A 25,991-nucleotide genomic window follows, 5' to 3' on the forward strand; every position below is an offset into this window, starting at 1 on the left:
TGGCACAGTGCCTGGCAAATAGTAGGTGCTTCATAAATGCTTGTTGACTTGCCTTGTTGGGTCAGTGACTCTAATTTGGAAAAAGTTTCTGTTTCCAACTTATGAGTTGTTCAATTCAATCTTTAGTCTTGGTTTTTTTTTTAGCTTAAAAAAAAAGTAACAAGAGATGGAGAAAAAAAAAAGAAAGAAGCTATTTTGCTCTCTCCAAGAGAGAACTATATGGACAAGCCGGGACGGATATCATGGTAATTCTGTTTCTTCGTATACAGAAATGTACGTGTTGGCTTCAACATCATGTCTAAACCATTGCTCTTCTCTGTGACTTACACAAACTTTGTGCGTGTTTGTAGGGGAATGAACCACACATTCTAGAAAAAACAAGGAATGAAGATGTAGGAGTCAACTTGGGGAATAGATCAGAGCTTTCTACTTTCCAATTGTGCAGCATGAAATTTCATGGGGATGAATGTAAAGTACTACAAGAATTAAGAAAAACTACTGTATGTGTTGTTTTCACTGGCTAGCTCCCATATCTTTAGACTGTGAGATCCTTGAGAACAGAGACTGTCTTTTGACTTTCTTTTTATTCCTAGCATTCAGCACAGTGCCTGGCACACAGTTGGTGTTAAAAGACAGACTGATTGACAAGTAAAGCATAGAGGGTAGCTTTGATGAGACAAGTTTGTGGGAAACTGGGGATTCTGGGGCTTTTAGTGGCCCACAAGTTCAATATGTGTCAACAGTATGGTATAGTAGGCAATAGAGACTGTCCAGATGAAGGGAAATGGAAGCCATGTTTCACTCTATCTTGGTCAGAACACAACCAGGGCTATCGAGCTCAGTTCTAGTCACTACATTTTAGAAAGAACATTAACAAAGTGGAATGAGTTCATAGGAAGATGATGAGATGATAGTGAATGGGGAATCAGGTGAGTATCAATTTAGAGCTCAAAGGTACCTCAGATAAAGGATGAGAGACCAAATCTGCACAATGACCATTCGCCATTCTTTTCCCAAACAGTTATTACTGTGTGGGAGGGTAGATCTAGAGCTCCACATATATTCTCTAAGGTGCCATTTTCTACAACTATCCCAGTATTCACTGTTTTCATCCATAGTCCTTAATATTAAAGCTTTATTCTGACCAGAGGCTCACTTCTCCTATCTAGACTCTAGAATAACCCCCTGGGCTCCAGTTTCCTGGATGCCCCTTTATACTTTAGCTACAAATGCTAAATTATCCTTTCTGTCTCATTCTCCCTCCCTCTCTCTCTCTCTCTCTCTCTCTCTCTCTCTGTCTCCCTCCTCTTCTTTTTCTTCTCTCTCATTCTCTTTCTCTATCTCTGTCTCTCTCCCTCTCTCTCTCTCTCTCTCTCTCTCTCTCTGTCTCTCTCCTCTTCTTTTTCTTCTCTCTCGTTCTCTTTCTCTGTCTCTGTCTCTCTCCCTCCCTCTCTCTTCTCTCTTCTTCTGTCTAGATCTGTCACTCTCTTCTGTTTCTCTGTGTCTCATATCTGGCTCTCGTCTTGTATCAGTGAGGCAATAATAATAATAATAATGTAGTGTCAAATAGTGTCAAAATGCCTATGTAGTTCTGTATTGCAAAGTGTATGAGACTCTCCACGTAGAAGGTAGAAGAAGTAAACCATTCAGTCAGACACCAGAGAACCATATCCCACAAGCCATTTATACAATCTATCAGAGCAGTAAAACATCCAATACACAGTGTCACAACATGGAGCCTCGCCATCCCAAAACCTCTCTGACCCCCAGCTGGGTCTTCCTAAAAACAAACTCACAGTACAGCTAAGTCAGCCTGTTCAGCTCTGACTACCACGACAGTGACCATCAGCAGCCATTAGCAGCCATAACTGCTCTCTCTCTCTCTTTCTCTTTCTCTCTCTCTCTCTCTCTCTATTTCCCTATGACATAACTTCTTTTTCCTGTCAGGAAACTCCTTCCACCACATGTAACTTAGGCTTCCTGTGATGTAAGCAGGTCACATGGCCTATTAATGGGTGGGAAAGATCTGCCTTTTGCCTCTTTTTGCATCCCCAGCCCTTAGCACAGTCCCTGTCATATAGTGGTGATTGATAAATATTTATTGACTGAGTGACTATCTGTGTCTCTCTTTGGAACCTTTGGTTTTGTCACTATTCAAAGGCAGCTTGTGACAGTGGAATGAGCATCTAGGTTTAAATGCTACCTCTGACGCTTCCCTGTGTCACCTTAGATATAGTCCAAGTCCAGGATAAGTCTCTTAACTTCAGTTTATTCAATATAAAATGAGAAAGCTTTTGAGAAAGTTCCCCTTCTATCTTTGTTTCTATGATCCTATGTTTCCTCCCTCTTCCCATTCAGCCCCTCCCCCTTCAGCTGATGCTGAGGTACACCAAGAAATTAAATGATCCCCACCTATTCTCCATAACAGAAATTCTCTGGAAAACCACCATCCTCAAAGAGTGAGCAATTGGGCTCAGAGAGACAAGGAGGTCTGCTTTTAGGGTTACGTGTGTAAAGGAAGCTCAGAGATATCAGAGACAAGTGAGGAGGGACAAATGAGGAGGTTGGGTCATTCTGAAGCGCCATATTCCTTACAACCCAGACAATTAGGGAAGGCCCCCTCACTGGAGTTTTCTAGTCTGTAAACACATTTCTGTTGGACTGTTCAAGGATGTATCTTTGGGGGAAGAAAGTCCAGAAGGTCTTATTAGGAGACCATCTCCTCCCACTTCAGAATGTAACTACCCCCCTCAGGGGACAGGAATGAGTGGAAAACCTTCTTTGAAAGAGGCAGAAAAAAAAATCTATTCCCTTTCTTGAGGCATGAATGGCAATCTGGGCAACTTCTGGTTCCATGGTAGGACAGAGTTTGCTGTGATTTGGGGCCCAGAAGGGGTAGATTTAACATGATCAGGATCAGTTTTCTTCATGCCAAAGACCATCACCTGCTGAGGGCATTCATTGAACAAAGATGTCCCTCCTGGGTTGGGGATGTAGGAGCTGGTGAGAAGGAGCTGAGGTAATTCTAACTTGTTGCTATTTGGTCTTTAATAAGGGGGAGCCAGCAGCCTTTCTCCAAGGCAAGACAGTTCTACAAAACTCATGCCCAGTTCTGGAGAATCCTGTTGGTCCTCCTATGTACAGGTGAGACATTTTGAGTGCAGTTTTTCTTCAGTTACTGATAAGAGTTTAGATCACTGTGGGATTGGTGCTGGATCACTATAAAACATGCTGCTAGGTGGTACAGTGTGTAGAGTGCTGGGCCTGGAGTCAAGAAGATTTGTGTTAAAATCCTTCCTCAGAAACTTACTAGCTGTATGATCCTGGGCAAGTGACTCAACTGCTCTGTGTCTGCTTATGGGGATAATATCCCCTACAACACACAGGGTTGTTGTAAGGCTCAAACCAATTAAAATATTAATTAAGTTAAAGCAATTAAAACTCTGAAATATTCTTTTTAGGTTTATTGGGATGTCTTTAGTCACAATTGAAAGTAGTAATGTTGGGAAACCTTAGTTCTCCATAAATATGTGGGCAAGTCACTTAACCCTGTTTGCCTGAGTTCCTTATCTATAAAATGAGCTGGAGAAGGAAGTGATAAGCCTTGCCAAGAAAACCCCAAATGGGGTCATGAAGAGTGAGATATGACTGAAACGACTGAAAAACGGTGACAACAAAATATATAGATACCATTTCCAAAACCTTACAATAAAAAATTATACATTTTGTAATCATTAACTGAGTGTTTGCCATCCCTTTTTACATAACATTTCATCTCTGTACATATGCTTCTTACCTCCCACCCTTTCTCTGAACTTGATGCAATAAATCCCTACCTCTTTGGTTTACAGTAGGAAATTGTGTTAAATTATAAATTTCATCACCAAAGGTTAGCTATAGGTGAATAATGTATTAGCAAATATCTAGTTTCAAATTCAGTTCCTAGAACTTGGCAAAGGAGATATTTCTGTTTTTAAAATAAATTAATAAAAGTATATTTAGTTGAATAGAAGGAGACTAGTTAGAAACTTGTCTAGACAGATTCACAGCTCCACTAACAGTGTATGTGTGCTTTTCTTTCTGTAACCCATTTTGGATTATTTCCATATTTTATAATTTTTCTCAGTTTCCTGATACTTTGTGATTTTAATATCTGATAACTAGATTATAAATGATCTTTATCCATGTGAGGACTATTCAAAATGCTTGATAAAAGCCAGGCAGCTCTAGGATGCAGTGTTTCCCAATTTTTTTCCTCTCCAAGTCCTTTCAAATCTCCTAAGTAGATGAGTTTAGGAGAGGCAGAAACCTGAAAGCTAAGGCCAGAGGGCAAAGTCATTTTCATTCCTATCTGGCCAGATTCCTGGCCTTTCCTAAGTATGGAGATATAGTAAGAAAATCCTAAAAAACTTTTGAGTTCACCCTTATAGGTACTTAATACATGGTTTTTGAAGTTAATTGAATTCATAGAGTCCTCTGATCAAAAGTTGCATGGAAATCCAAATAGCAGCAGGCCAAGTGCTCCCTACTAGTCAGAATTCTCCCTAAGCTGAAGGGACACCCAAGAAAGGATATCGAAATCTAGGTTTAGGCTGTCCCACTTTAACCTATCCTGAGTATTGTGAGTGTCAGAAACGTGCTCACAAAAGAATAAGACATTAACTACTGAACCCAGGAAGTCATTTATTTCATTCTTGCAAAAGAGGGTAACCTAAGCATGGGTACATTTGTTTAAGGTAGATACATAATTTTTATACCTTGTCCTGATTCACATTCCCTCCCCTTCCTCCTTGCCTGGGAATTTCAGGGTTCACAGCCTATCCAAAAACACCTAAAACCACCCACATGGGTCTTTGCTTCTGATTATATTTCACATTTCAGGCCTCTCCCCCCCGACCCCCATTCTTATTTCATTTATACTTTATTTAGTAAAGGAATGACAAGTCATAAATTCTTTTAAAGGAATTTTCTCTAATGATGAGCCACACCCAAGGAGATTGAAGTTTCCTTCACCATTAACATAAGAAGAGTCCCAATATTCCAGATAGTGTTGTGGAATGAAGTTCTCCTCTGGCCTTGGGAGTTGTGAACACAAAAGAGACAATTGCTAGATTTTACTCAAAATTGGAGGAAAGAGGTGTTCGCCTTTACATATGCTGATATGAAGTCACCCACATCCCAATGAGTGAAGTGTTAATCAGTATTTCCAAGTCTTGCCCTCTAATCAATTTATTTTCCTGCATTCAGCAGCAAATAAAAGACGTTCTGGTATTACTTGTACTACATAATTTCTGTGGAAATAAAAGTTCAATTCATCTCTTAAGGTGAGGGAATCCAAGAGGAAATTCTGCTTCCAAGCCTTTCCTAGGACTTGAAACGCCATTCAGATCTAGGAGCTTTACTGACTCTTCAAGCAACTGGTCAATTCTGCCCAAACTCCATGTCAAGAAACCTTATTTCCTTTTCTTTTTCAGGTCTTGAGCTGGAGGGGAGTTCAGAGGTCACCTAGCCCAACCTCATTTTACCGAGGCATAGGTAGGGTGACTTGTTACCCACAGGTGGTAAGTGTCAGAAATAGGCTTTGAATCTGCGTCCTCTGACTTATTAAGTATCTTTTACCTTCCACCCAAATAGCTGACTTCCCTTTTCACTTTTTTTCTCTCTCTCAGGTTCTGCCTTGTGAATGTACACCAAGATTAATCTCTATGTCTTCCTTGAAGTACCTTATTCCATAGGACTGGAGGAAGAGGAGGATGGAGGGCCAAAAGACACAATGGACTGGTCAGTAGGCAATCTGACTCTTGCTTAGCCTTGACATACCAGTGATCTTTTGCTTCTGCCTTACTTTGGGACCCTACTTTGGCTGCCCCTGATGAGCTAGCCCACTGAAGAGCTACCTAGAACTGGCTGAAACCAGTGCTGTGGTTTGCAGAAGCCCCCTTCCCAGCTCATGATATACAAGAACATCCTGCTTCAATGTTCTAATGGTTCATGGAAGGGACTGACCCTTCTCCTTCCCCTATAGCTTTCAGTGTAGCTGAAAACCCATAAATATCTCAGGCTTTGCCTGCAGAGCCAGACTCTTTTGTACTCTGTGTAGAGGGGTCCTCTCATGGATGTCTTTGCTTTCTCTTATAATAAATTAAATTGATAGTTGACCTGAATATAGTCTCATCTGGACTTAAGAACTCTGGTCAACTGTCTCCACTAACTTTCCATAGAGGTAGTGTATGGAAAGCCTGCTGGATTTAGAGTCAGAAATCTCAGGTTCCACTCTCCCTTTGTTTCTTACTATCTGTGTGACTCAGTTTTCTCATTTGTAAGATGAATAGGTTGGACTCCCAGCTCTCAATCTATGTCACAGGCAAGCTCTTGAAAGAGAAGCATTTATTGACAAGTAAATAGATTTTGAAGCTGAGAAAGTAACCTTTGGACTTCTTCCCCCTGGAGTGGAGACAGAGGAAAGGAATGAGGATTTTATTGGGGAGTAGAGGTAGAGGAGGGAGGAGTGGAGTGAGGGGTTTGGGTGTTTACCTATGGGTTGCAGGAGGTCTGAATAGCAGGCTAGGTACAGGCTACTTTTTCCTAAGGGAACGAAGGACCTGAGAGAGGAAATCCAGATTCGAAGTCAGGTTGTCCCAGGAGGGTGGAGCTGGTAATTTGAGAACAGTCCCTCCTCCTGTTTAGAGACTCAACCTCTGCAAAAACCTCTTCCTGGAGAACCTCAAAGCTTTACAATACATCTGAGTGAAGTGGTTGCAATTACTTCTTCTCTAAAAAGTACAATTTCATAATAATTAGCTTTTTAGGGGAAGTTGGGGCAAGAACAGGAAACTACAAGTTTAGAGATAGCACACCCATGTGGCATCATTCATCTTGTACTGGATGTCAGGAGCTGCACATTTTTTCTCAGCCCAGCTCTGGGGCAGGAATTAGAAGGTATGGATGTATGTATATTTTTAAAGGAGAGGGAGAAAGGGAAAAAAAAGGGGGGGCATAACCGAAAAGAGAGAAAAAGGAAGGAGAGTGAGGTCAAGAAAGACCACAGAATCATTTTGGGGTGACAGGCAGTCTTCCAAGTGGAGATGCTTAGGGGCAGTCACTCCTACCCACATTCAGGTGTCCTTTTTCTGAAGTCCTATAATTGTGATTTGTATAACACTCTTGTCTCCCTAAGTCCTTTAGACAATACTGTGCTGTAGTTCTTTCTTTTTTAACTCATAGGAGTGTCTATTGTCTCTCCAAAGAGATTATAAGCTTCTTCGGATCAGGGACTATGTTTTATTTTATTTACTATCCCTCTGCCCATCCCACAGTGCCAGACAGGGTACCCAACCTAACTGTTAACCTGGCTCGAAGATATCAGTCAAGACAAAAATAGGCGTTCAATACTTGGTTTGTCCATTCGTAGTAGACAAGGCCAACCTTGAACAAAATTGTGAAGTTGTTAAAGTTTGTCATTAGTGTCTCCAGACTCAGTTATTATCTTGGTTCTCAGTTGTTCTCCCATTTTTAGTTGTGAACCCCTTGGGAACAATACCGTCATTCTGGTGGTAGTTCTCTTGGGGATATTTTGTTTTATTTTACTGTACCTTTTTATATGTAAGTTTTATTTTTCTTTGACTTTCTTTTTAATGAACAAATATTTATTTTATATCCTTCTCACCACCCCATCCAATTAAAAGAAAGAAAAACAGAAACCATGTGAACAGTCAAGCAGGACAAATACCCACATTGGCTGACTACAAAAATGTGTGTCTCATTCTGCATCTTGAATCTCTGTCATTCCTTTGTTAGGAGGCGGGTAGTGTGCTTCATCCTCAGTCCTCTGGAATGATGCCAACCCCTTAATTTTACAAATGAGGAAACTGGTTATAGCAGAGATAAAGTTTCAAATTCCATCCCTTTACTTCCCCCCTCACTCACCTCCTATACCTAGAAGGATCCTCCTCCCCAGAACCACATGACATTCTGTTCCCACCCCTTTTCTCTGCTGGGTCCTGAGACTCAACCTCAAGTTCATTCCCTCAGAAGTACTCTCCCAAAGGTGTCCAGGACATCCAGCAGAAACTCACACATTAGGGTAAGCAAGAGGCCTGTTCCTGATACCTATCCTTGCTTCTGTTGTCTGTTCATGTCTTTTGAAAATTCAAAGTGGTTTCTAAGTTACCTGCCCTTGTTTTTTTGTCTACTCAGGGATTTTTAAAAATCTGAGGTGGTTTATAAATCTAAGGTGGACATTTACATGTATCTTTTTAGATAGTGTCCCACACTGATTTACCATAAAGCTTTCTTAAGATATGATAGGATGGCTTGGTTGCTTTTGAGGGGTAACTAGATTCCAGGCTCTAAGACAAAGAGAGACCCCTCATAGCTGTAGAATGGGAAAGGGTGTCAAGCAGAAATGAACAATCAGCCAATATTACACTATGGTTCTCAGGATATCTTCTTCAGCCTTGGAAGTCTTCCCAGTTTTGATTTTTACCCCTTCATATCTCTCAAGCTAACATATTTACATATACCTTACACATACCCTTTAGTTCGTACACAAGGGGGAAACCTTCCAGAGCAAGAATTCATACTCATTACACAATTTGCTTGATTCATCATGCATACCTGTTTCTGCTACTCTAAGCAGTTACAGCTCAGTCCCCTGGTTCCCTTAATCCTTTAAGTCCCCTTGACTTCATTAGCTCAATTTTGTTTTTTTTTTCTTTTTAAATTTATTTAATATATTTAGTTTTCAGCATTGATTTTCACAAAAGTTTGAATTACAAATTTTTTCCCCATTTCTACCCTCCCCCCACTCCAAGATGGCGTATATTCTGGTTGCCCCATTCCCCAGTCAGCCTTCCCATCTGTCACCCCACTCCCCTCCCTTCCCCCTTTCCCTTCTTCTCTTGTAGGGCAAGATAAATTTCTATGCCCCATTGCCCGTGTATCTTATTTCCTAGTTTCATGCAAAAGCTTTTTTTTGTTGTTGTTGTTTTTGAATGTGTGTTTTTAAAACTTTGAGTTCCAATTCTCTCCCCTCTTTCCTCCCCACCCACCCTCCCTAAGAAGGCAAGCAATTCAACATAGGCCACATGCGTATCATTATGTAAAACCCTTCCACAATACTCATGTTGTGAAAGATTAATTATATTTTGCTCCTTCCTAACCTATTCCCCTTTATTGAATTTTCTCCTTTGACCTTGTCCCTTTTCAAAAGTGTTTGTTTTTGATTACCTCCTCCCCCTGTCTGCCCTCCCTTCTATCATCCCCCCTTTTTTATCTTCTTCCTCCTTCTTTCCTGTGGGGTGATACCCAATCGAGTGTGTATGGTATTCCCTCCTCAGGTCAAATCCGATGAGAGCAAGATTTACTCATTCCCCCTCACCTGCCCCCTCTTCCCTTCCTACAGAACCACTTTTTCTTGCCACTTTTATGCAAGATAATTTACCCCATTCTATCTCTTCCTTTCTCCCTCTCTCAATATATTCCTCTCTTATCCCTTAAATTGATTTTATTTTTTTTAGATATCATCCCTTCATATTCAACTCACCCTGTGCCCTCTCTCTCTACAAATATATATATATTGACTGAGTTCCTTATCTATAAAATGAGCTGGAGAAGAAAGTGATAAGCCTTGCCAAGAAAACCCCAAATGAGGTCATGAAGACTTCAGCTACCCTAATACTGAGGTCTCATGAATTATACATATCATGTTTCCATGTAGGAATGTAAACAAAACAGTTCAACTTTAGTAAGTCCCTTATGATTTCTGTTTCTTGTTTACTTTTTCATGCTTCTTTTGATTCTTGTGTTTGAAAATCAAATTTTCTATTCAGCTCTGGTCTTTTCACTGAGGAAGCTTGAAAGTCCTCTATTTAATTGAAAGTCCATATTTTACCTTGGAAGCTCAATTTTCTTAATCACTGTCCCCTAGCTTCCTCTGTGTCTCCTGTTTTCCCCAACATTCCTTTCTTACCTTCTTATACCTCATGCCTCCTTCCTACCCTGTACATTGTGATCCAGTGACACTGTACTTTGTATGTTACCTCTCCTGTTAAACCGTGAGTTTCTTATGGGGAGGAACTGATTTTTTTTTACCCATCTTTGGAACCCCAATGCTTAGCATAGTGCCTGGCAAATAGTAGGTGCTTCATAAATGCTTGTTGTCTTGACTTGATGGGTCAGTGGTCCTAATTTGGAAAAAAATTCTGTTTCCAAATTATGGGTTGTTCAACTTAATCTTTAGTTTTCTACGGTTTTTTGTTTTGTTTTGTTTTGTTTTAGCTTAAAAAGAATAACAAAAGATGGAGGAAGAAAAAGAGAAAGAATCTATTTCGCTCTCTCCAAGGGAGAATTGTATTGACAACCAGGGACTAGATATCACGGTAATTCTGTTTCTTCTTATACGGAAATATATGTGTTGGCCTCAACATCATTTCTAAACCATTGCTGTTCTCTGTGACTTACATAGACTTTGTGCATGTTTGTAGGGGGAAGAACCAGACATTCTAGAAAAAACAAGGAATGAAGATACAGGAATCACCTTGGAGAATGGAACAGAGCTTTCCACTTTCCAAAGGTGCAGCATGAAATTTCATGGGGATGAATGTATAGTCCTACAAGAATTAAGAAAAACCACTGTATGTGTAGTTTTCACTGGCTATCTCCCATATCTGGAACTGTCTCCCTCCTTATCCCCACCTTCTCTGGCTTTCTTCCCAGCTAAACTCCACCCTTATTCAAGAAACCTTTCCTGGTCTGCCTTAATTTTAGTCATTTCCTTATGCATGTAGTTTGTTGGTACCGGTTGTTGTTTTCATTAGATTGTGAGCTCTTTGAGAACAGAGACTGTCTTTTGACTTTCTTTGTATTTCCAGAACTCAGCATAGCGCCTGGCACATAGGTGCTAGTAGACAGACTGATTGACAAGTAAAACATGGAGGGTAGTTTTGGTGAGATACGTTTTTGTGAAACTGGGAATTCTGGGGGTTTTAGTGGCCAGCAAGTTCAATATGAGTCAACAGTATTATATAGTAGGCAACAGAGACTGTCCATATGAAAGGAAATGGACGCCATGTTTCACTCTGTCCTGGTCAGACCACGATCAGGACTACTGAGCTCAGTTCTGGTCACTACATTTTAGAAACAACATTGAAAAAATAGAATGAGCCCATAAGAAGATGATGAGAGGATAGTAAGGGGGCCATCAATTTAGAGCTAGAAGGTACTTCAGATGAAGGGTGAGAGATCAAATCTGAACAATGGCACTTCACTATTAATCTCCCAAGTAGGTATTACTGTCTGGGAGGGCAGATCTAGAACTCCACATGCATCCTCTTTGCAGGTGCCATTTTCTACAACTATCCCAGTATTTACTGTTTTCATCCATGCTCCTTCATATTAAACCTTTATTCTGACCAGAGGCTCACTTCTCCTATCTAGACTCTGGAATAGCCCCCTTGGCTCCAATTTCCTGGTTGTCCCTTTATGCTTTAACCACAAATGCTAGATTATCTTCTCTCTCTCTCTGTCTGTCTCTTTCTCTCTCTCTCTCTTTCTCTCTCTCTCTCTATCTCTCTCTCTCTCTCTGTCTCTCTCTCTCTCTCTCTGTCTCTCTCTCTGTCTCTGTCTCTCTTCCTCCTCCTCCTCCTCCTTCTCCTCCTGCTCTCCTCCTCCTCCTCTTCCTCCTCTTCCTCCCTACTTCTCTCTCTCTGTCTCCCTCCCTCCCTCTCTGTTTTTCTGTCTCTCACATCTGTCTCTCTTCCCTATTCCTTTTTTTCCTTTGACATTACCTCTATCTCTGTCTCTTTCTTGTTTGTCCATTCATTAGATTGTGAGTTCCTTGAGAATAAGGACTGTCTTTAGCCTCTTTTCACATCCCTACCACTTAGCACAGTGCTTATCATATAGTGGTGATTAATAAATATTTATTGAATGACTCACTATCTCTTTCTCTCTCTGGAATCTTTGGTTTCACCCCTATTCAAAGGCAGCTTGTTGTAGTGGAATGAGCATCTAGGTTCAAATGATGCTTCCTATATCACCTTAGACATAGTCCAGGTCCAAGTTAGGTCATTTAATGTCAGTTTATTCAATGTAAAATGAGGGAGCTTTTGAGGTCCCTTCTAGCTCTCTTTCTATGGTTCTATGATTCCTCCTTCTTCCTATTCGGCCCTTTCCTCCTCACCTGATGCAGTCTTAGTTGCCTAGGTACACTGAGAAATTGAAAGACACTTTCCTATTTTCCGCAACAAAAACTCTCTCTGGAAACACCATCATTCTCAAAGAGTGAGCGATTGGGCTCAGAGAAACAAGGAGGTCTGCTTTTTGGGTTACAGGTATAAAGGAAGCTCAGAGATATCAGAGACAAATGAGGCGGGACAAATGAGGAGGTGGGATCATTCTGAAGCCCTCATATTGCTTACAACCTAACCAATTAGGGAAGGCCCTCCACTGGAGTTTTCTAGTCTGTAAATACATTTCTGATGCACTGTTCAAAGGTGTATCTCTGGGGGGAAGAAAGTCCAGAAGGGCTTCTTAGAAGATCATCTCCTTCTCCCACTTCAGAATGTGGCTACTGTGTATTTAGTGACCTTAGTGGACAGCAGTGAGTGAAAACCTTCTTTGAAAGAGGCCAAAAAAAAAGCTATTCCCTTTCCTGAGGCATGAGGGGTAAGCTGGGATACCTCTAGGTCCAGGGTGGGATGGAGTTTGCTGTGATTTGGGGCCAAGAAAGGGCAGCTTTGACACAACCAGGATCAGTTTTCTTCATGCCAAAGACCATCATCTCTTGAGTGCATCCAATGAACAAAGACAGGTTCTACCTGGAACCATGGTGTTCCTCCTGAGTTGGGAATGTAGGAGCTGGTGAGAAGGAGCTGAGGTAATTCTAACTTGTTGCTATTTGGTCTTTAATAAGGGGGAGCCAGCAGCCTTTCTCCAAGGCAAGACAGTTCTACAAAACTCATGCCCAGTTGTTCCGGAGAATCCTGTTGGTCCTCCTATGTACAGGTGAGACATTCTGAGGGCAGCTTTTCTTCAGATATTGAGAAGTGAGACATTAAATCACTATGGGATTGGTGCTGGATCACAATAAGACATGCTGATAGGTGGTACAGTGGATAGAGGGCTGGGCCTGGAGTCAAGAATCCCTGAGTTAAAAATCCTTCCTCAGAAGCTTACTAGCTGTGTGATCCTGGGCAAGTGACTCAACTGCTCTGTGTCTGCTTATAGGGATAATATCCCCTACAACACACAGGGTTGTTGTGAGGCTCAAATCAATTGAAATATGTAAAGTACTCTGAAATATTCTTTTTAGGTTTACTGGAATGTCTTTAGTCACAGTTGAAAGTAGTAATATTGGAAAACCTTAGTTCTCCATAAATATGTGGGCAAGTCACTTAACCCTGTTTGCCTGAGTTCCTTATCTATAAAATGAACTGGAAAAGGAAGTGATATGCTGTTCCAGTATCCTTGGCCAAGAAAACCCCAAATGGGGTCATGAAAATGAGACACGACTGAAACAACTGAACAACAGCAACAACGAACTATAGAAACCATTTCCAAAACCTCTAATGAGAAAAATTATACATTTTGTAATCATTAACTATGTGGTTGCCATCCCTTTTTATATAATGTTTCATCTCTCTACATATGCTTCTTACCTCCCACCCTATTCCTGAACTTGATGGAATAAATTCTCACCTCTTAGTTTACAGTAGAAAACTGTTAAATTATAATACAATTGTAATCACCAAAAGTTAGCTATCTAGTTATAAATGTATTAGCAAATATCTAGTTCCAAATTAAGCTCTTAGAACTTGCCGAAGTAGATTTTTCTGTTTTTAAAATAAATTCATAAAAGCGTATTTTGTTGAAATAGAGAAGACTAATTAGAAACGTGTCAACACTCCAGTATGAACTGGATACTGGCCTTTTTTTTACTTTTTGAGAAAAAACTTTTGAAAGTTGTATACATATTTCATTAAATTATGCAGCAATCTTCCTCTTTTAAAATTGCCCTGGAACTGTTTTAGTGAAGATATCTGGTCACCTAATCAAGCCTGATACTTCAGGACAATAGGAATGATAAATCATCAGCTAAAACTAAATGGCAACAGGAACCATGATGGCCTTTATTTTGCATCCATGCTGCCACATTTGTCTTCAAAACTGTTTAACTCTGTTCCTAAAAGCTACTATATTGGGGGGCAGCTAGATGGTACATTGAGTAGAGCACTGGCCCTGGAGCGAGTTCAAATCCAGCCTCAAACACTTGACACACTAGCTGTGTGACCTTGGGCAAGTCACTTAACCCCAATTGCTCTGCAATTGCCCTGCCTACAAAAAACAAAGAAACAAAAAAAGCTTTTGCATTGTCTTTTAAACTTTCTGACTTGTCTTGTAGTTCATCCAGTCCCTCTTCTCTTTCAGTTACTTTTGTAATATTTCCTTGCATGACACCAGTTACTTCCATCTAATTCTACACGTGCCTAATTTTGTCATTTTGAGATCCAAATATTGGTCCAGATGGGCCCCTCTTCTTCATCTGAATCTGCTTCCATTTTTTTCTTTCACTTTTCGTGGAACTGATGACATCATCATTTAGGTGGTATTTGAATTTAGGAGGCATCCTCATTACTCAAAAAGTTGTTTTCCTTTTCCCAACCTTAACAGGCAGATATGTGCTACCTAGGCATCCACAGAGAGGCCTCTGGCTGTCCCTCAGAGCCAGGGTGGGATGGGCTGTCCCGAACAAGCCTAAGCTGGACCTGGGGGAAAGGGAAGGAAGGAAGGAGGAAGAAGAAGAAGAGGAGGAGGTGGAGGAGAAAATAGCCATGGGCATGGACCCAGCTTTGGCCACTCTACTGCTTTTCCATAGCAGTAAGCATCCATCCCTTTGTAGATCTCTCTTTTTTTCCCCAATAAAATTTTATTTTTCCCCAGTTACATATCAAAACAAATTTTAACATTCATTTTTAAAAATTTTGATTTCTACATTTTCTTTCTCCTTCCCTTACATCACCCTTCCCTGAGACAATAAGCAATTTGATATAGGTTATACATATTCAGTCATGCAAAACACATTACCATATTAGTCATGTTTTGAAAGAAGACATGGAGCAAACCAAAAAACTTTTATATATATACACATATATAAGTCAGTCTTGAGAATGGTACAGCTATTTTGACAATTGAAAGGGATATACATAGGTTGTGAATGCCTGTATAAATTAACTGATGTAAAGATATAAAATATAAGTAAGAGATATAAAGGGAGGGCTATGAGAGGAGAGGTAAGGAGGTAGTAGAAAAGGGTAAATTACACCAAATGAAGTGGCACAAAAACATATTATAGTAGAGGGAAAGAAGGGAGGGAGAAGAGCAGTATTTGTGCTTTACTGTCATCTGATCTAGTTCAAGAAGGGAATAACATACCCTGATAAGTTTAGAAATCTAACTTGTCCTACGGGAAGTAGGAGGGGAAGGGGGGAAAAAGGGAGGGGGGGTGGTCAGAAGGGAGAGGAGAAGTAGCAAGTGGGAAACGGTAAGATAAGGGAGGGGAATAAAGAGGGAGGGTAAACTGAGGAAGGCGGCGGTCAAAAGCAAAACTTTCTTGAGGAGGAGAAGGGGAAAGGGAGAAATAAAAGCATAAACAGGGGGAAATAGGATGGAGAAAAAGACACAGATAGAAATCGTAACTCTGAACGTGCAGGGGATGAACATTCTCATAAAACAGAAGCAGATAGCAGAATGGATTAAAAACCATAATCCTACAATATGCTGTTTACAAGAAACGCATTTGAAACAGGGGGATACACATAGGGTAAAGGTAAAAGGCTGGAGTAAAATATATTGTGCCTCAGCTAAAGTAAAAAAAGCAGGTGTAGCAATCCTAATCTCAGACAAAGCAAAAGTAAAGATAGATTTAATTAAAAGAGATAAGGAAGGACACTACATCCTCCTAAAAGGCAGCATAAACAATGAAGCAATATCATTGCTTAACATATATGCACCAAGTGGTAAGGCATACAGATTCTTAGAGGAGAGGTTAAGGGAGTTACAGGAAGAAATAGACAGCAAAACTATAATATTGGGAGACCTCAACCTCCCCCTTTCTGAACTTGATAAATCTAACCTCAAAATAAATAAGAAAAAAGTTAAGGAGGTAAACAGAATTTTAGAAAAGGCACATATGATAGACCTCTGGAGAAAACTGAATGGGGATAAAAAGGAATATACTTTCTTCTCAAAAGTACATGGCACATACTCAAAAATTGACCATGTACTAGGGCATAAAAACCTCACAATCCAGTGCAGAAAAGCAGAAGTAGTCGAAGCATCCTTTTCAGATCATGATGCAATCAGAATAATTTTTAATAAAGAACCATGGAAAAATAAGCTAAAAACTAATTGGAAACTAAATAATTTAATTCTAAAGAATGAGTGGGCCAAAGAACAAATCAGAGACACAATTAATAACTTCATTCAAGAGAATGACAATAATGAAACAACATACCAAAACTTATGGGATGCAGCAAAAGCAGTTCTTAGGGGAAGTTTTATATCCCTAAATGCCTACATGAATAAAATAGGGAAAAAGGAGATCAATGATCCGGGTATACAGCTGAAAAAGCTAGAAAAAGAGCAAATTGAAAACCCCCAATTAAATACCAAATTAGAAATACTGAAAATCAAAGGAGAGATTAATAAAATTGAAACCAAGAAAACTATTGAATTAATAAAACAAAGAGCTGGTTTTATGAAAAAACCAATAAAATTGATAAACCTTTGCCCAATTTGATTAAAAAAAAGAAAGAAGAAAATCAAATTACCAGTATCAAAAATGAAAAGGGTGAGGTCACCTCTAATGAAGAGGAAATCAAAACAGCAATTAGGAATTATTTTGCCCAACTGTATGCCCATAAATTTGACAACCTTAGAGATATGGATGAATATCTACAAAAACATAAACTGCCCAGGTTAACAGAAAAGGAAATAAAATTTCTTAATAACCCCATCTCAGAAAAAGAAATTGAGCATGCCATCAATGAACTCCCTAGGAAAAAATCTCCAGGGCCAGATGGTTTTACATGTGAATTCTATCAAACATTTAAAGAACAACTAATTCCTATACTTTGTAGACTATTTAGGAAAATAGGTGAAGAAGGAGTCCTACCAAATTCTTTTTATGACACAAATATGGTACTAATACCCAAACCAGGTAGAGTCAAAACAGAGAAAGAAAATTATAGACCAATTTCTCTAATGAATATTGAGGCAAAAATTTTAAATAAAATATTAGCAAAAAGATTGCAGCAAATCATCACGAGAATAATACACTATGACCAGGTAGGATTTATTCCAGGAATGCAAGGCTGGTTCAATATTAGGAAAACTATTAGCATAATTGACCATATCAACAACAAAACTAGCAGAAACCATATGATCATCTCAATAGATGCTGTTGTCATTTCTTATAGCACAGTAATATTCTATCACTATCATATATGTAGCATATATAATCATAACTCGTTCAGCCATTCTCCAGTTGATGGGCATCCCCTCAATTTCTAATTCTTTGCCACTACCAAAAGAGCTGCTATAAATATTTTTGGTACAAATAGGTCCCTTTACCCTTTTTGCTGTTGTCGTTCAGTTGTTTTGGTCATGTCTGACTCTTTGTGACCCCATTTGGGGTGTTTTTGGCAAAGATACTGAAGTGCTTTGCCATTTCCTTCTCCATGTTATTTTACAGATGAGGAAACTGAGGCAAACAGGGTTAAGTGACTTGTCCAGGGTCATATAGCTAATAAGTGTCTGAGGTCACATTTGAACTCAGGTCTTCCTGACTTCGGGCCCAGCACTACTTTACCACTTAGCTGCCCCAACAAATCTCAAAATACTATATAAACACTAGCTATTATTATGGCTACATCAGCGGGGGGTAGAGTTTTTGTTTTTTTGGTTTTGTTTTTACTACTTAGACCTAATAGGCTATATTATAATCATGTCTCATTTGCTTAAGTGAGAAATTTTTTTTTAAAAAAAGAAAGAAAGAAAAAAGAGAAAGAAAAATCAAAGAATCATAGGCTTGTTTAAGGCAGGGTGGGCTCAAAAGAAGAATTTGTCAGGGCCTCAGTTTTTCATCTGAAAAATAGATAACCTCCAATGTTGAGGGGCAGCATGTCATAGGGGACAGGCACTCGAGTTGTGGTCAAAGCCCATCTCAGATACTTGGTAGTGATGTGACCCTGGGCAAGTCGCCGAATCTTGCCCATCACTTGGGGAATAAATGATCCGATGAAGGGGAAGGTTTCAGAGAAACACAAAGACTTGTGTGAAGTGATGCAGAGTGAAGTGAGCAGATCCAGATGAGTTTATGCAATAACAACAATATGGTAAAAACAAACAACTTTGAAAGATTGAAGAACTCTGATCAGCGTGATGTTCAAACATGATTTCAGAGGATTCATGATGAAACATGCACCATCCTGCCGATAGAGGAGACTTGGAGTGCAGAATGAGACATATATCCATATACATATATATTTACATATTTTTTCCTTTTAGACATGGTCAATGCAGAAATTTGTTTGGTTGATTATACTTCTTTGTAATGAGTTTTTAAAAAATTCTCAGTTGGGGGAAAGGATGAGGTAAGAGGGAGAAAGGGCAGATTTTTGCTGATTGAAAAAATTACATTTTGAAAAAAAAGAAAATGACAGATATCTGAGTAGTGCAGCTTAGGTTAAATGTTGCCTGATGCCAAGGGTGAGGCTGAGCTCGGGAGATTCATTGCAGATGTTTCTTGCTCAAATTCTTCCAATTCTTGGGAGATGTTCTCATTGCCGCCTTACAAGTCCATTCCCTGACCTTTATCCTTTTCTCTTTGAATTCTCTTTAGCCTATGCTGCCTACCTTCTGGTGGCCTGTATCCTGAATTTCCAGAGAGCCCTGGCTTTGTTTGTCCTCACCTGTTTGGGCCTCTTCTTCTTGGCTTACAGTTTCATTAAAAGGCATTTTGGGAAGAAACTGTTGCAATATGGGAAGCCCTTTGGAAATTCTAAGCTATGGCTTTGGCTAAAATGGTAAGTGGGAAGAGAGCTTCAATGGCCAATTGCTGCACAGTCTTGTCATCTTTGAGATAGGTACCACCATTATTCCAAATTCTGGAATTCTTTTGCTCATCTCTCTTTGTCTTTCCTGTGTCTCTGTCTCTGTCTCTCTCTGTATCTCCTAGGAGAGATTATTGCTGCACTCATTGGGGCCAGTGGGTTTAGCCCTGCCCCTTGCGTTCATGTAGGTTAGCATGCCTGAAGGGTATAATGATATTTCAGGGAACGTCATCAAGTGGCTCACCATTCAAATGTCCATATCAGGAACAAGAGAAACGACAATCTGGGGGGAGCTAGGTGGCTCAGTGAGTAGAGCACCAGACCTGGAGTCAGGAGGACCTGAGTTCAAATGTGACCCCAGACACTTGACACACTTACTAGCTGTGTGACCTTGGGCAAGTCACTTAACCCCAATTGTCCTGCCTCCCCCCCACCAAAAAAAAAAAAAGAGAAACGACAATCCAATTCAGTGCAATAATTAGATAATGAATAGAAAAGCTTTGGACAGGGCATTACTCTGTCTTACTGTGTTGATGTCATCCTGTTCTAGAAATTACATATTCCTGCATCATATCCCCAGACTTCCTGGGACTATTGGTAGTGCTGACAGATCTGCCTTTTACCATTCTAGAATTTCTAGCAGCAAACTTATTGCTTAGCCAATGAGGAATGGGACATCATTTCCAACAATATGTTTGTGGTCTTTTGCACAGGGTAACGAGCAAACTCTGAGACTCCTCCTGTTTTTGGATATTCTCTATTCTCTTAGAGTTGTTCAATGGAAAGCCCAGGTATAAGGGGCCAGTGGGAATTTATAGCAGCCTGAATCTACATAAGTCCATCATTGGGAGACAATGCGATACAGTGGAAAGGGTGATGATTTGAAATCAGAGTATCAGGGTTTGAATACTGGCTCTGAAGATTACAATCTGTGTGATCCTGGGCAAGGCACTTACATTTCGCTTGACCTCAGTTTCCTCATTTGTGAAATGAGCAAGTTAGACTAGATGATATTAAAGACCCCTCCCACTTCTAAATCAATGATCCCTGCATTTCCTCTCTGAGTCACTGAGACATGTGGCACTATAGCATATACAGGCAAAGAGAGTATTTTTCCTTAGGCTAAATAAGATAATGGGCATCAAGGGATTTGTAAACCTGAAAGCATCAAATGTGTCAGGTTTTTATTTTTTAAAATAGTAATAATAATGATATAGCTTTCATTTATGTTTGTGATTTAAAGTTTGTCAAGTATTTTTATACATTAATTCATTGGAATAAGAAGTATAGGAGAAGGACTTCCTTCGAGTCAGAAAGACCTGAGTTCAAGTCTTGCCCATACCACACACTGACTTGACTGACCAAGGGCAAAACACCCTCTCAATGTCCGAGGCAACTCTCTAAGATTCTAAATTACAGACAAGTTACCAAGTTTCATCGGTAGAGGAAGTTTGCACACTCAGATTTCCCTATACCGATGAAATCACGGACCCCTTAAAAATCATTATTAGTAATTGTGAGGAAGTTTATGCATATCTGAATTGTGTTAAACCAACAAGGATTCTGAAAAAGGTTTTTATTCACTCATTGTAGTGGGTTTTCATTGAGAATAATTCTCTGTTTAAGACTTCACTACTGTGCCTGTAACACCTTTTTATCTCTGAGCTATTTCAGTCAATTATATCCTCTCTTTCCTTCTCTTTTTAGGGGTCTAATGGTAGTTGCCTTGGTCGGCCTCATCCTGTGGCTGGCCCTTGACACTGCTCAAAGGCCAAAACAGCTCATTTCTTTTGCTGGAATCTGTATGTTTGTTATCATCCTCTTTGCCTGCTCCAAACACCACTTTTCAGTAAGTCTTGGGTTTATATATAGAGCTAAGAAAGGCACCCCAGTGGCCTCCTACTTAATCACTGAGAAGCCCATCAGGTGGCTACTATAGAAATAATGTGAACTCTGACTACTTGGCTATAGAACCCAATGCTCAATCAAGAAATAAGTTGGTGTCAGGTGGGGAGTGGGGAGAATACCAGATCATAAAGTCAGAAGGGAGATAAGAAATGCCGGGGATTCTTATGAAATCCTGTCTGGTTCCTCTTTGATTAGGAGGAGCCAGCAAGGCTAAAGTGTTTGGTAGTACCTTAGGAATTCAGAAAATAAATCAGAGAAGTCAAATGCATAAACCAGAAAATCTATGTTTAAAAAAAGTATGGACAGCAGATTTTCATATTGATTATCTGAAATACAATTTGAGTGTGCTTGCGATATATCAGAAGTGTAATTTTATTATGTAAACTTAGCAAAACTTTTTTTTAAAAGTTGTCTTATAGTCTCTTAGAATTCCAGGTTCTGGTACAACCCCAATTTCAAGCCCAGATAATAGTTCTAGGGGTCCCAGAGCCTCCAAATGGGTGTCACCTAGCCATTAACCATGATTTCCGAAATTATTCAGGTTAGTTGACTCTGGGTTTTTCTGCATGGCATTAGTTTGTTAGAGATCCCTCAGGCCCATACCTAAAATCTCAGGTTGCCTCCAGTAATGGGTCAGCTCTGACATTTGGAATGATATACAGGTATGATGGGCTCCTTAAAGGGTGGTGGGATCCCCTTCCTTAGGAGTCTTCAGGTGGAGGCTGGATGACCACTGTTGGGTATGTTATAGTGTAGATTCCTTTTGTGTATGATTTAGAGTAGATGCTTGTTGGGGTCCCCTCCAACTCTCAAATTCTGTGATTCTGTGATAGGAACCTAGATAACATGGGAAAAATAATATTTATGTAGTGCTTTAAGGTTTAAAAAGAACTTTATATATGTTTTAAGATAATTATACTTCAACAGTAATTTTTTAAAAAATGTTGAGCTTCCAATTATCTCCCTCCCTGCAGCCCCTTCCCCACCCATTGCCAAGGTAAGAAATGTGATGTCAATTATATGTGTGAAGTCATGCAAAATATTTTCATATTCACCACGTTGAAGAAAAAGCAAGAAAAATAAAATAAGTGGAAAAAAAAGTATGCTTCGATTTGCCAACGAAATTTTGGTTCTTCCTTTGGATGTAGATAGCATTTTTCTTCGTGATTTCTTTGGAATTGTCTTGGCATTTTACTGATTAAAGTAGCTAAGTCTCTCACACTCATTTGATCCTCAAAACCACGTTGTAAAGTAGGTGCTATTATTATCTCCATCAGATGGGGAAACTGAGACAGGGAAGTATTGCTCAGGGTCATATAGCTAATAAGTGTCTCAGGAAGGATTAAGTCCCATCTCTATTCACTGCGCCATCTAGCTACCTCTTCTTAAACCCAGGTGTCTTGGAGGGCTGTGTTTTGGGGTCTTATGCTGGAATTTGCTCTTGGCATCTTGGTCATCCGAACCGATCCTGGATTTGCTGCATTTCAGTGGCTTGGAGAACAAATTCAGGTATGGGAAACTGGGTTCTAGGTTCTATTCTGCCTCAGGATCCTGGAAAGAGAACGGATGGGAGAAGGGAGAAAGGGAAATTCGGATCCTATCCTGAGTGCTAGGGAAAGATCTCAGGGGAGGAGATCCAAATACACAAGGAGATTGCAGATGAAGTATGAACAAGACCATGACACAGACAAGAGATGCATAAAGTCAAGATGGTGGAGTAAAAGCCAACATTTTTGCTTCAATATCCCAACACACCCCCTCCACAACAAACAAAAACACACCAAACAATTCTGATCAGGAAAGTCAAGATAGGTAGGGATGATTTTTTTCACTATCTCCCTATCCCAAGGACAGAGTTCATTGGCTCAAATCTAGAAATGGCAAGACCAGTTAGGAGTCAGTGACATCTACAGGGTGTTCCTAAAGTCTGGACACATGGGCAAAAATGCATATTTTCAAGAAATGAAATGAATGAAATTTTTATTTATTTGGAATATTAACAAATAACATCTTCAATATGATTTCCATCATTTGTGATGCAAAGGTGATGCGCTTTGCAAGATTCACATGATCTCAATGCAATAACTCCACATTGCTGTCAATTGCCTATGTGTCCAGACTTAAGAACACTCCGTATTTTATTGCATTGATGTGGATTGTTCTACCAAGGAACTCAGAGCCTGATGCTTCACCAAAGGCCCTGAAAGTCTTCTCATGTGCGGAGGCTAGAAAGGAAAGCCCACTGTATTTGATAGATAGGCAGGTGACCTAAAGCATCTGTGCTCTGGCCAGAGAGCATGAGTCGACAACATCAGGCTGATGATCACTGGAAACAATCCAGGCTCTTAACAGTCTCATATGTGACCCCATCACAAGAAAATCCAATAGCGATACGTTTGTATGGTGTGTGCATACCACAGAAAGGGGGAGTATTAGCATTTTCACAGACCTTGAATGGGCCCTGATTTGAGTCACCACAATGGGACTTCCCCATGGTGTGGCCTATGAGCACAAGCAGAGTTTAGTGATGAGTATAATTAATCTTTTGCCTCATGGCTCTTCCTCATCTTTGCCTTGTTCTTCTTTCCCTTTAGATTTTCCTCAATTATACGGTGGCTGGCTCCAGTTTTGTCTTTGGGGATGTTCTCATCAACGATGTTTTTGCCTTTCAGGTGACACCTGTCTTTGTGGGTGGAAATGGGAGCAAGTGGATAGTGGCTGAACCAGAGTGTGTGTGTCTGTGTGTCTGTGTGTCTGTGTGTCTGTGTCTGTGTCTGTGTCTGTGTAGTACAACAATGACTTTTCATAACAGGCTTTAGTTTTGGCCACATCAAAGCCTTCACAGTCATGAAGAAAGTGAACTAATGGTCTGTCCTATGAAGCCAGGCTTGCAAAGTCAGTCTGGCAGTATGATCTTAATTGGATTTCAATAGGCGCAAGGACGAGCAGGATTCTTAAGCCCTCATTGGCTAAGTTCTTACTCTGTGCCAAGCAGTGTGCAAAGTGCTGGAATTATAGACAGGAAAAATGAGACAGTCCTTGCTATCCAGAAAGTCCCTTCTCTGATTGGGGGAGAGAAGACGAAACACAGTCAAGCTGCAGAGGTTTATAGCAGGGTGAATGGTAAGGTCCAAGTATCTTTAGGTCAGACAACAGCACCAGGGGACTACATGGTACAGAACCAGAGCATAGGTTAAGCCCTGGGGGACCTTGGGAGGCAAGGGTAGGGCAGATGGCAAGGCCTGGAGATCTTCCATGCCACTGGAAGAAATGGAGGTGGTGACTTGCATTTCATTCAAATCTTATATGAAGTCAAGCAGCAAGAGGGGACAGGGACTGCATCCCATATGAGTTTTGGGCTGAGGGAAAGTGCTGGGGTAAAGGGGTGGGGGAGGAGGAAGAGGAAAGACAAAAGGGGAAATGGCACACTTGGGCTTCCTCTGATGGCTATCACCTTCAGAAACTAGATTTACTTTCTGTGGGAAGTAAGATTCAAATAAGTTTGGTTCTATGGGGTGAAAGACTCTCACCATTTAAGTTTCCTCCTAAATTAGCTTGTACTTAATAGTTATTGAGAATCTGCACTGTGCTGGGCACTGTACTGGACCTTGTGCTCCCAGGGAGCTTTGGCCTGCTAAGGCGGCATGACTTCAGTCATCATATAAGCAATCAGCAAACATTTATTAATCAAATATTGTACCTATATTCCAGGCACTGTACTAGTTGCTTGGATATAAAGACCAAAATGAAGCAGTCTCTGCCCTCAAGGAGTTTACATTCTGTCAGAGGAAACAAAATGTGTATCTCTAAGTATATAAAAAATAAATAACAAAATAAAAACAAGTTAATGGTGGTAGGGGTAGAGAAGCACTTAGAATGTGGTCCTTACCCAAGCTTTGAGGGAAATTAGGCATTCAAAGAGATAGAGCTGAGTGCATTCCAGGTATGGGGGTCAGGTTGTGCAAAGGCCCTGTGAGGGTGATAGAATGCCATGTACCAGGAACAACAGTTTGGGTGGTTTGACTAGGCTGGACTTTAAAGTAACTGAAGGGGAGTTATCTGTGTAAAGGTGTAGGAATGAGATGTAAATGCCACATCTCCTCTCTTAAATGCCTCTTGCCATTTTCCTTCTAGGCCTTACCAGTCATCATCTTCTTCAGTTGTGTGATGTCCGTCCTCTACTACCTGGGACTCATGCAGTGGGTGATTGTGAAGGTGGGTCCTGTTCCCACTCAGGCCATGAGATAACCAATTCTTTGTGATATTTGGAATCCAAACAGGTGGAGTCTCAGGGCTGAAATGCTTTAGAAAGTACCCAAGTCTAGGGCACAATATAGCTGAACTAGAATTCAATGTTATATCCCACCAGGTAGCATTGGCACCAAATTGAGTAAATTAGGCTGCTCTAATTACTTTTTTAAAAGAAATAAATTATTTTATTCAATTGGCTTTTTCTGTTGTTTAAAACATTAGATACTCCTGTTGAGGTTTAGTCTTTGCCCACCCCAAAAAACTGTTGTGGTTTCATGATGTGTTGTGATGGAACCATCTCAAAGAATTCAGAGTCAGACCACCTCTAATCCAAGTATACATGTTTATTGAGATTGACGCCTCTCATGGAGTGGGCTAAGTTCCAAGAGGAACCAGCCACTTCAGAGAAAGCAAGATGGATTTTTATAAGGTAAAGATGCTGATTACACAATGAATATATACATAGAATACAGGAATATGATTAATATTAAAAAGGCAGGAGGAGTTTGTTAAGGGATTAGGTAATTGAGGAGGGGTCCCTTCTATGGTTCAGTGGTTAAACATTCTGGGCATGCTGCCCTCCAATTGGCTAGCTATTGTGGTCCTGTCTGGTCAAGATAGATAGGTATTGTGGTCCTGTCTTGGGCTAAATGGATGATGTGATTGTGGTTGAGTACATGGACACACCTGTTCAAATATGTGGGAATGGGTCTGGGACAG

The 25,991-nt window shown here is 40.2% G+C and overlaps 1 protein-coding gene across 1 annotated transcript in view; it reads left to right on the plus strand.

Moving 5' to 3' along the window:
- Window positions 1–10,298: 10,298 nt before the first annotated feature.
- The window catches only part of SLC28A2 (solute carrier family 28 member 2), a 36,437-nt gene continuing 20,744 nt past the window's right edge, over window positions 10,299–25,991 (plus strand). The window contains exons 1-8 of the mRNA XM_036735697.1: window positions 10,299–10,379; window positions 10,485–10,573; window positions 12,914–13,005; window positions 18,902–19,085; window positions 20,820–20,961; window positions 22,416–22,529; window positions 23,615–23,692; window positions 25,155–25,235. Of these exons, the coding sequence (XP_036591592.1) occupies window positions 10,299–10,379; window positions 10,485–10,573; window positions 12,914–13,005; window positions 18,902–19,085; window positions 20,820–20,961; window positions 22,416–22,529; window positions 23,615–23,692; window positions 25,155–25,235 (861 nt within the window). The remainder of the gene's footprint in view (window positions 10,380–10,484; window positions 10,574–12,913; window positions 13,006–18,901; window positions 19,086–20,819; window positions 20,962–22,415; window positions 22,530–23,614; window positions 23,693–25,154; window positions 25,236–25,991) is intronic.

The sequence above is a fragment of the Trichosurus vulpecula genome, chromosome 8, assembly GCF_011100635.1.
Source record: "Trichosurus vulpecula isolate mTriVul1 chromosome 8, mTriVul1.pri, whole genome shotgun sequence".
In the NCBI taxonomy this organism is placed as follows: domain Eukaryota; kingdom Metazoa; phylum Chordata; class Mammalia; order Diprotodontia; family Phalangeridae; genus Trichosurus; species Trichosurus vulpecula.